The sequence below is a fragment of the Varroa jacobsoni genome, unplaced genomic scaffold, assembly GCF_002532875.2.
Source record: "Varroa jacobsoni isolate VJ856 unplaced genomic scaffold, vjacob_1.0 contig03769, whole genome shotgun sequence".
NCBI lineage: Eukaryota > Metazoa > Arthropoda > Arachnida > Mesostigmata > Varroidae > Varroa > Varroa jacobsoni.
This window is the reverse complement of record NW_019215085.1, coordinates 1-11,705: the sequence shown is the minus strand read 5'-3', so window position 1 is coordinate 11,705 and position 11,705 is coordinate 1. Positions and strand designations below refer to the sequence as shown.

At 41.9% G+C, this 11,705-nt stretch overlaps 2 protein-coding genes across 2 annotated transcripts; one reads left to right on the top strand and one right to left on the bottom strand.

Annotated features, from left to right (window-relative positions):
* Positions 1 to 750: 750 nt before the first annotated feature.
* PheRS-m (Phenylalanyl-tRNA synthetase, mitochondrial) lies at positions 751 to 5,107 on the bottom strand. Its single transcript, XM_022854560.2, has 7 exons — positions 4,255 to 5,107; positions 3,881 to 4,026; positions 3,458 to 3,664; positions 2,821 to 3,033; positions 2,346 to 2,477; positions 1,866 to 2,093; positions 751 to 1,421 (listed from the first exon to the last, which is right to left on the bottom strand). Exons 1-7 carry the CDS (start codon positions 4,490 to 4,492, stop codon positions 1,215 to 1,217), a joined length of 1,371 nt encoding a protein of 456 aa, XP_022710295.1. The 5' UTR covers positions 4,493 to 5,107; the 3' UTR covers positions 751 to 1,214.
* A 2,540-nt stretch (positions 5,108 to 7,647) lies between these two features.
* LOC111272902 (eukaryotic translation initiation factor 5-like) lies at positions 7,648 to 9,278 on the top strand. Its single transcript, XM_022854561.2, has one exon. The coding sequence runs from the start codon at positions 7,648 to 7,650 to the stop codon at positions 8,212 to 8,214; it is 567 nt and encodes a 188-aa protein (XP_022710296.1). The 3' UTR covers positions 8,215 to 9,278.
* Positions 9,279 to 11,705: the final 2,427 nt, after the last annotated feature.

Here is an 11,705-nt window from a genome sequence, read left to right as displayed (position 1 = left end):
AAATCGAAACGTTCGAACCTTCGAAAATATAGAGTAAAACGTATTTAAGGTAGGTCAGAGCAAGGACTACCGCAAAGCAAATTTGCCTAATAAGCAGAGTAGGGCCACGTCACGTTTAGTTGAACAAAGCACAAAAAACATATGTTAATGTCGATTCAAGTAACAAGAGCATCGAATGCCTATGACTATACTATTAATTTTGTGGTATAAACATTGTTTATCGGCGGTAAGTTATGGTTTTTACTTACATATTCAGTAATGTGCTTCCTTCGAATAAATGCTAGTTTTTGAAAAAGTGAACTTCCCGAAAATGTACGTCGGAGTTGGTGTTCTCATTTTTTTTTTAAATGTTGTAATACCTAAAATCTTAGCGGGCGAAGCTCTATTGAGCTTCCTCACAGACAGACATCTCAGTCTATGAAAAGTGCATTAATAATAATAAATGGCTTGCCATAATTTAATAAGATGTATACACAAGGTTAGTTTAGGTGTATATAATAATTGTTTACATTGCAACGTACATGGTTTTCGGTCTTAAGGGTTTAGAATCATCTGAACACTTTTGGAAGAACATCAATGTAATGAAAGAAGAAAAATACGTTTTACATACTGAAAATAACGTACGCAGGTTAACAGTACAGTAGGTAACTCATATCAACTATGAAAAAACAACGCCGAACTAATGGCTAAGCCACGCACTATTGGGAGGTAAAAATCGCGCCACTTTAAACAAGAATTCATTGGAACAAATCTAGTCAACCATTTATTTACAATTCAGGGTCACTATCGCGCAACTCACTTTCTGTCAAATCAGCATTATTATTATTATTAACGACTAAATTTACGAACCTGAAGTCCTGTAATAATACAGGACAGGACATCTCGAAATTTTGTCCAAGTACTAAGTATTTATATACATCCTTTATTCAAATACTATCCTGACGTCCCATATTATTCGACATTTGTGATGATAACCGTTCATAAATAAATAGCTAATAATAAATTAATCTGTTCTTAATTATTAATTAACTAATTCTAAATACATCAATTTTCAATTAAATTTACGGCATAAAGTTGTTTAAAGTTCTTAATTTTTTTTAAATTAATCATTGTAATATTCCAATAATATTTCCACAGCTTTACATGACATAGTAGATTAGCCGATTTTACCGCATTCAATGTACTAGCCTGACAATATTGAATGGAAAATTTCTTTATTTTTTCCGAAGTTCTACAGACAAGACATCCTGCGCTTGACTAGCGATGGCGCAGTGCACTTCGTTTGCTTCGTCCTGCGTGAGTGTCTTTTCCATATGACGGTACGTGATACGGTAACAATGAGACGTACGGCCTGTCTTTGGGTGCTTGAACACGTCTATTTGAGAAACTTCTTGAACTAGAGTGCCCCCTACTGACCGGACCTGGAAGTAACATAAGAAATCGTTAACATGCGAAATTAGCGTTCACCTTCCAATGATGTCACCCATATTTAGTCGACTAACCAGAGTGGCCACCTCTATCGTCACCTCTGTGCCATTTTAGTGTCCACCGCGGTATAGCTGGAAATAATAAGTCTTTTAAATAATATAAACAATATATAGAAGCAAACGAAGTGTCGGAAGGTATTTGACCGGTGGAACACTTCCTACGTCACAACCATCAGGATGACCTCAAAGAAACAAAATGTCCTAATGTCCTGTTATTATTCAAACCAATAAAGCTATTTCAAAATCGAGGCCTACAGCTACGTGTTTGGAACTATGATTCATGTCTTTTGAAAAGTTAAGTACTGTAAGGCAAAAGTACTCGGTTATTGTGGTGGACAGCTAAAAGCTGGGGCTTGAAGTTAGTTTTATATCGCTTACCATATCGTAAAAATCGTTTTCTAGAAAACCGTCAGGTATCCAGAACGACAGATCTGCTATGCAGGCCGGATGCTTCGAGAGAGGATGAAATGAGATCCTCTTATTGGGATCAGTGAAATTAAACTGTGCGTGAAAGCCCGGATCGTCACTCCAGAAAGTCCGAATGTCATCGATATTGTAGTATAACATAGCGATTCGCTCAAGACCAATACCAAATGCCCAACCCACCTATTATGAAAAAAAGGCATACAGCGTTTACTGTAGCACTAATCGTTAGCATGATATTTTTACTTAATACTTAAATAACAGAAGAAGAAATGACATCTCGAAAGAAAAAAAAATACTGAAGCGAAAGATTTTTTTAAACACGCGTGTGTTTTTCCCTAAAACTTTGAGCAAACTGTACATATGCAACAAATACTAGTTCCTAATTGACGTCTTTATCAACCAATCGCAACGCCTATTGATTGACCGATTTACCTTTTCGTGAACTCCCGCATTTCTCAGCAGTAACTGTTCTATAATACCGCAACCAAGAAGCTCTACCCAAACATCGTTAAGTTTGACCTCAAGCTCAAACGACGGATGAGTGAAGGGAAAATACGTATCCACCTAGACAAAGTGTTTATTAATAACGTTTTTTCATCCACATCATTTTAAAGTACAATACGTACAATAATATTTTATTTTACAACGATTTCTAGGCAAAGCTACCTAGAAAAAATATAAATATAATATAAAAAATATTGAAATATTTTTAATGCTTTGTAGAGCATAAAGTTCTCTAGGTTTTACATTATTCGCATATACAATGAAATTCACTGCACATCTAATGAGTCGCTCAACTGTCGCTTAATGCCATTGATTGGTATGTACGTACTGAAGCTTGTTGGTGTTCTTCATAGAAGAAATAAACGTACTATCCTCCAGATAGTGAATGCAAAGCGGAACGTACCCATCGGAAGTCGAGTTTTTCCTTGAAGATATCTAAAACTAGCTCCTCTAATGATTTCTTAAGGTCGAATTCGAGCATCTTAGCTGTTTCCATTGAGTGACAGGCTTGTTTATTATCCAGCTGTGCGCGGGACGAGACAGTTTCGAACAACGCAAGTTCTTCGGCTTGTGTCTTAAATAATTGGTCCTTGGTAAACAAACGAACCCCTTCCACCTGTATAAAATGTAAAAATCAACATGCGGTTGAACACGGGCTATCCACTCCCTGTCTTCATGAATAACCTGAAGTCTCTTCTTAACGAAATACTGGGTTTAGTACAGAATTGGGTATGGATTGTTTGCCTTTAAAGAGCATCATAATAAGATATTGTACACTTGCTGTCTTTTACACTTCTTAGAGATCATGGCTAAATCTATTGTTTTCTTAAGAACGTACACTCTACTTTTTGTACAGTTTTATTGCACTTTTTGTAACGGTTTGCCTTTCTAATAGTCTACGCAAACGGTGCAAGCGGTAGGTGCTTGTAAATGTGAGGTAAAAAGATTGCCAGAAGGTAGCCTAGTGCAAAGAACAGCGATCTTCAATGCAACTAGCATACAATGTAAAATAGCAGTAGGCAATAAGTGGAAAACTAAACCTGATGAAAAACTGGATAGTGCCTTCGATCGATCTCGTCACGACGGTACACATCGCCAATAACAAGAAATGCATCTAGTCCAGATGCTATGAGATCTCTCTGATGGGCTGACGTGTGAGCTCGTAACATATGGCTTTGGTTTACGTAGTATGAATCACATCGCGCACGCGATGGGTGGTCCGTAGGTACAAGTAGCGAGTCGAAGTTCTGTAAAATCATGAATATTTAAAAATTGTTTTTAGACTGTTAGTGAAACGGCTACGGCTTACGCATAAAACAAACATCCGATACACGTTATATTTATGCACGCGTAATTGAAATATTTAACCTTAGTGTAAAGTTACTAAGTTTACTTATTAAGGCAAAATACCGCCGCCGCCACTCTTTATAGTACAACCCATCATTCGCAGAAATAATACTCGCCTGTTCAGTGGTGACGACTGGTGTGAGTTGGTCGTAAACAGAAAAGATCGGATTGCCCCTTCTGTTGACATGTTTTTTGTTGAAGTGATTTACGATAAGCTGTTTTAGTAAGTTCATGGGATGCTTATCGCGTAGATGCAGTTTTTCTGCCATGTAGACACACAATCGACGCAAATATCAATGAACAAAGGTAAATTACGTTTCACAAAAATATTTCTTCGTGTTTATCGTAAACATTTATTTCGAGAAGGATATAATTGGTTGTAACTAATAAAAAACGTACAAACAAGTCTGTTAGCACTGTTTAAAACCATATACTACATAGTGGGTATACATTTGCAGAGTAAGAATAAACAGCTGACATCAAGCCTCACTTTGAAGATGCTGCAGAATAGATGGGGTAACATTTGTCCAATCATCAGTTTGATATTTTGTTCCATTTACGAGAATGGTATCAGGCTTAGGATCTGTAAAGACGGAAGCAAATCTGCGCGCATTTTTAAATCGCATACGCAGTTCTTGTAACTGTGTTACTGCGGGACTCACAATAGCTACAGGGGCTGGAGCATGCCATAACCCTATCGACATTCGCGAGCATGCTATGGTCAGCATTTTCCGCCCCTACATGCAGAGATCGCGACTATGGGACACCCTTTGGTTTGGCTTGTTCAAGAGTGACAGAAAAGATGACTAGGAGGTGACGTGCTTTCGGATAGCGCTTTGTCGTGTACTTCCTCTGCATAAATTCCAACCCGTTTTTGTAGATGCAGCTCCTTTTCTTTTGCTGATTACGATCAGATGTTGCACAGAACCTATGGCGGGCATTGTACCACACATTCACCATTTCTCTTCTATGGAGTCGGGCAAGCCTTTGGCTGCTGCTATATAGATAGTATTTCGCGCCATACAATTTCGCGGTTCGAGGAAATCCGTTGAGTTGTTGTTTTAGTTTTATCACAGTTAATATCCGTCTAGACTTGTGTGAACTCACGCAGAAATGCAAGGTTTTACGCCTAAACAGAAACTATTTAAATCTTACAACGAACAGCCTTTTTCAAATAATGCATACACAGTTTTCATGTAGTTTGTCACAGCTGCAATTGCCTGTCCCGCGCATTTTTAACGGTGCGAAATCTACCTGAAGTTGCGGAAATCGATGTGAAAAACGTTTGCATGCGTTGCTTACACAACGGTTCGTATCCAGAAGCGGCGCTAGGCCCTCTCTCTCGCTTGCGCCTCCATTGATGCTGTGTGCTGCACACGATTCCCACTGCTCGGGGCTTCCTGGGGCAGTCGCAGCCAGCCAGACAGGAGGACGTCATCAGTGCTACTACAGCGACATACGAGAGTAGTCGACGAATTACGACGAGGGATCACTGGTCAGTTCAGCACAGCTCAGTCCAGCTAACGGAGATCAACGCTCGGATCGAATCAAGCCTCGTTGTTCGCATCATTGTGTGGTGCGAACATTGGATTGTGTCGATTAATTTCAAGTAGAGATTCGCTTCGGTGCCTGCGATTTCTCTAAGTGATACGACGAACCTCGATACGATTTCGTGAGGAACGTGTCCACCGCGAACGGCTGCGCCATTAACGACGATTGCTTACGAACTTTGTTTATTCCCTTAAAAGTGTGAGGTGAGGTGAAAGGATAGTCGATTATCACCATCAACTTGTGTTAACAGATTGGCTGCCATATCGGTCGGCCTCGCACCCGCAGTAAGAACGGTACAGACAGCAGCACTATCACACCAGTCATTCCTGCAAGAGCCGTTGTGGTGCTAGTTCGCCTGCTGCTTACTTGGCCTGCCTCGCATTTCTGTCGCCATCTGGATACCTAGTGTGGCTGGCCTGTTCCCGTTAGCCAGCTATAGCTACCTAATCTGACGAGAAAGCAGCGTCGCTTTGCTTTTTCGCCAATTTTTGCTGTTGACCATTCGTGTTCACTCGTTTTAGCGGTCAAAGTCCTGTTGTGTCCCTCGTGTGAGTGCGAGCAACGGGTTACTACTGCACGCGATTTTTCGCTCATATTCACTATCGTCAACTGGGTAAGTAGTGTAACGTGCCCAGGCCATTAACTTACGGCTTCTGCCGTTACAAGCTCCATTAGATCTACCGACACGCAGGTAAGCAGAAAGACTGTAAATCGGCCTTCTGCCTGAGCAGCAGCAGTTCTAGGACAGCCGTGCCTGTCCTGCAAACCCGTTGATCGCCGTGCGCGAAGCCTCTTTGGATTTTTTGTTTATGAGGGTGAGTGGCGCGCGCTGCGGTGTGGTCGCCCTGCCGTGCCTCGACTCAGGTCAACCGCCCGCCTGTCGCCGGCGTCCCCCGCCGACCCGTCACCCCAATTCCCGGCCGCACCCCACGTCGGCACGACGCCTTCCCGCGATCCACGTCGACCCACAGCCGGCCAAGCGGGCCATAAAACCGGCCACCCAGGCCGCCCGTGTCGCCCTCAGAACAGGGCTCCTGTTACAGGGCACCGCCCCTGTCGAGACTCCTGTAGTCACCTGCTGCTGCTGCGACAGCAGCAGCTGGAGGAGATTGAAGTGCTGCACAAGACCCAAGCACCGAGTGATCGGTGTCAGGACAACTCATGCTCTACGAGCAGCTACAATAGCCAGTGGCTTGCTGACAACCTCACGCCAGCTTACCTGACCGCCTGCTACTTGCGGGATTGAACATCAGCTACAGCTACAGTCTCGGCTACGACAGCAGCAGCATCCTCAGTGACGCTTGCGCTAGTAGCTAGTGCGACAACGCGTGAACACGAATTTTTCTCCAACTCCTTCATTATTATCAGCCGCTCAAGAAATCGAGAACAGGGGGGCGGGAGCTGACGCTTCAACATCAAGTAACCTTTGCTGCTGTAACGTCGCGGCACTTCTACCGGCTGCTTCAACAACTGTATCCTCTGCTGTCACATAACGAAATAACGCGTCGAATGACGACGACGACAATCTTTGACATCTATATCTGCAATTAAAAATCAGCAACAGAACCGATATTAATAGTTTCGAAGCCAGCGCCGTCGACAACTATTAGCGACAAAAAATCAGTAACTGTCTTCGATATTTGTTCGGTCGAGGTAAGGCAAAAGGTATCGAGCCACCATAAAGGCAAGGACGACGAAGCCCGACTAGAAGCTCCTCGGAATCTGAATGTTGTCCTGTTGTCGCAGACTGCAGTTACTGCTACCAACACTGGAAGCGCCTCCGAAAACGACTTCGCCTCAGCATCTGCTGCTGCTGCGGACGACAACACCAAGGTTATAGGTGATAATCTGTCGTTAACCGCCGTGTCCCAGTTACCGCCAATTTCCCAAAACCCACTCCCAAACCTCTGCCACCCTGAAAGTCCTAACATCAACATCCCACCTTTATGCCAAAACCGCCTCCGGCGTGGGGGACTCTCCGTCGTCGTGTCACCTGAAGGACAACCAGTTCCAATACTGTCGCCGCCGCCGCTGCTGTTCCGGACGCTTAGTAGCCTTGCCAACGACAAACTGTCTTCGTCGACAGCAACACCGTGGGCGCCTTCCGCGACCGACCACGCTGTCGACTCACCGCCACCGAGGCACCATCGCTACCGCCATCATCCGCTTAACGAGGTGCAGCCCCAGACACAAATCTGTGTCTTCATAAGGGACAAACGCCGTCCGCAAAAATAATTATACCATTCCGTGGAATCGAAACATCGAAAACATCCAAATCTACTTTTAAAAACCGCTTACAACATTAGTAGCATTACCATCCAACGACGACAATATGGCGTACGTCAACGTCAACCGGTCACTTAACGACCAGTTCTATCGTTACAAGATGCCTAAGTTGATTGCCAAGGTAGAGGGAAAAGGCAATGGCATCAAGACTGTGATCGTCAATATGAGTGACATTGCTAAGGCACTCAGCCGTCCGCCGACCTATCCCACAAAGTATTTTGGATGCGAGCTTGGTTCGCAGACCCAGTTCGACTCGAAGAAAGATCGCTATATCGTGAACGGGCAGCATGATGCCAACAAACTGCAGGATATCCTCGACGGCTTCATCAAGAAATACGTCCTATGCTCGTCATGCGACAATCCCGAGACGGTCTTGACGGTGCTTCCGAAACGTGCAATCATCACGACAGCGTGCAAGGCATGCGGCTACTCTGGTCAGCTAGAGACTAACCATAAGCTGAACACGTTTATTTTAAAAAATCCACCAGAGAGTACGGCAAAAAAGCAGGATGCCAAAACCCCGAAAAAGGATAAGAAAAGGAACAACAACAATAAGGATAACGCTTCAGATTCGCCCACGAATTCCGCAAATGAAGACATTGACGGTATGTAGCGTTGTTAACTACAAATTACTATTATACACAGATATGAATGTAGTAAACACACATGGAATCGCGTAAAGCTCGTAAATTTTACGTTAGCTTCTATTTTTGAGTTTAGGATACGTCTCTCTGTGAATATATACAATCATCTGCAGAAAGTGCCAGCTTAGAAACACCGATAATGCTGCTGTGTATAGCATTTTTCTACTTACTATTGCAATGCTGTAAATGTTTTAATGAATTCTACAGTTATCGAGAAAGTATTGACCGCTTGTAACCGAAAGTAGACGAGTACTGCGCCAGTTTGATTGAAGTACCTTCTGATATCTTTCCTCCTATTCTCTGGTCTCTATAGTATCTTAGTCTCACGATAGAAAGAAATAGAAAGAAACAAAAACCCTTACAAGTTTTTGAGCGAAAAAATATGGTGTTTCTGTATTTTTGTACTGAAAGTAACTTATAACTACCAAGGAATTCTTTTTTCGGAGCATCAAGATCAAGGCATTTGTCCTAACCAGGTTCTCTCAATTTGCTGAGTAGCTTAAGATACAATAAGACTGCGATAGTGGAAGACGCCTATTGTTCACAAATTACGGTCGATTTTCAGTCTGTGGATGTTTAGAAATCCTTATCGTTTTGTGTAATGTATAATTCCAATCTTACCAAACAATCATCTGCTTTACGTCGTAATATGTGGAGTACTCTTCACACTACTACCTTATCTGCTACATTACCGCTCACGATCAATAGTTTTAGGCTGGATTCATTACGTTGGTGTAGAGCCTCATAGATTAAAAACATTTTACGTCAATTCAGGTGGCACCCAGATGTCGAGCTTTTGCACCCAGCTTTCTTTAAACAGTTTAAACTATTTATTAATTTATTTATCAACTATTTACTAGTTGATGCTTAGTTTTTTGGCTACTTAACGTACCGGTTTCGTTCACCTTTAGGAGTAATATTGACTTTTTTCTGTAACTGGTCGATCCGCGCGGTAATCACTTTTCGCGTTGAAATTCGACCATTTCTTCCTATAACAAATATTATCCATAAAGAGTACAATTTTGAGTCTCGACAGCAGTTGTTTTTATCGAACTAAAATCGTAGAGTATATACAGAGATTTCATCGATATTCAAAGCAATTTTTCAAGAAGTGTCAAATATTCCAGTCTTAGCTCACCTATGACTGCCAAATCTCAGCTTTCAAAAGACATCAACGTTGAATCGACGCGACTCATAGCATCCGAGACACGTTACTTTTTAGCTAGAAAAACGGTTAAAACTTCTTAGATACATTGGGTTAGGATTTTCATGAACTCTATGAAAACAAACTGAAAACAAACATGAATTTTCACACATAATGGATATACCTGTGTTGTTGGTACATGATCTATTTTTCACACAAAATCTGATATTTATATAATTGTTTACAGCGATGCGGAAAGTAAGCATCTCATACGTTGTGTGTTTTACATTATGACAATGTAAACGTTATCCTTACCGTTGACCTCTGGCAGACTGATTGCCCCATGCAGCAATTTAGTTGTCAGCTGACAATGCTGCTAGTATCCTTACATAGTTAGCTGCATTTATCAGGAGTAATGACCCTATCTATTTCTCATGCAGACTTTGCGACCTTTTGAAGAAAACTGCATATAATAGTCATTGAGTATAGGGCATACATGTAAGATACAGGCATTTAATAATACGTTTCGTTTCTGGAAAAAAATTAGTCACTGAGATCAAAAAAAATAAAATATCATATTCATTACGGAAGGTGAAGTACAACAAACCAATTGATAGCCTAGAATTAATAAGTTGACCTAAGCAAAAAATAAGGGAGAAATCAATATTTCTATATGGATAATATATTAATAAGAGAGGAATAAAATTCCAATGATTCACAATTCTTTCAGAAACAAAACGTTACTGCTATTTACATGTTTTTTTTTTACATGCATGTTTAATTACTAAATGCGATCTTTTTAAAAAGATAGCAGTCAGCTGCTATGTCAGTGCACTAGCCGCATTTGCGGAGAACTAGTTCATCCATGGAGCAATCAATCCACCAGAGTTAGTTCTAAGAATGTTTACGCAAAGCAAGACAGTCTGTTATAATATGGACAAATGCCGTATATGATGACTACTTTCCGTATCGCTGAAAGTGTTGTGTTGAACAGCAGTATTGAGCCGTATTTACATACGAGAAGAGTTAGGGTGGTACAGATTCTCTATTGCAAACCACAGATACATCCGCTAACTGCGAAGACGCGTTTGGCGAATGTACGCGCACTATTTTGAATCTGTGTAAAGTCGAGAATTTTTGTTGTGATGCGTTTACATTTGAATTATTAGCGTTTAATACTTGAGCTTAGCACAGCCGTTGCTATCGCCGTTGCTGTGCATACATATACATCATATGCGAGTACAACTTACGGTGCGAGTATTTTTACCCGTTCACAGGTTATTCTTAATTTGTCGTCGTGCTTCCGTGAGCCAATAACAGTTTTACTGTGTAATGCACAAAGACTAGATCGGCTAAAATAACCGACATTTGCCTAAGCGTCTGCATGAACATATGCTTTGATAGATAAGGAGTCGATTTCTCGATTAAACCTCACTCTCAGCTGTTATACGCTGGGTGGGTTGCGTGATCGGTGTGACCGTTTTGCTTACTAACCGTAGTCGTGAATTAACAATGGCAAGCATTCGACAATATTTGTTGGCAAGAATGTTCAGCATCAGTGCATTATCATAGCACATAATGGTATCTTTCGTACCAGTCAGTGGGGTGTGATTACAGTCACACCTGCTACTCTCGTTTATTCTTTCGCAAGAACGGGGCCATTGCTGCCGCCGTTGCGACCAGTAGTATTGCAGTACTAACCGATACCGGCGTTCTAGTAACGATAAGATCGTGACATCACGTTTGTCTGTGCTTTTATACAACGTTGCTGATGAAACCTTGCTGTCGTGTCGCTGCATTCGCAATGTCGGGTGCTGTTGTTCTCCTGCAGCTGGCTATGAGCCTTTCGCGTCACTAATTCGGTGCAGCGCGTTCACTGCAGCGCACTGCATTTTGGCCATCTATAGTAGCAGTGACGGCAACGGCATGTTGGGCCACCGAGAAAACACGCGGCGCAGAAGCGCGATTTCGCACTTGGATATGTCATATGGGACATTACGTAGTGAATTTGTGGCAAGGGTAAACTGTTACATGGCGATGTCGATTGGCTGTCTAGTCGTTCGCACGATACTAACAACGCGAAGGTTGAAGGAGCTATATATTAGGAAAGCATCTAAGATTTCGTTTTGTGCTTTGAGTAGCCTGCTTTAAACTTGACCAACATATGTATAATATTACATGTATAGTGGCGTATGAGCAGATGTGTATAATCTATCCATATGCATTATGTATAAACATACGTTTGTTCTGCATTCTGCAGGTTTACGTTATCAGGGGCGCGAGCTGTGCCTAATCCGTTGAAAAAAAAAAAGATAT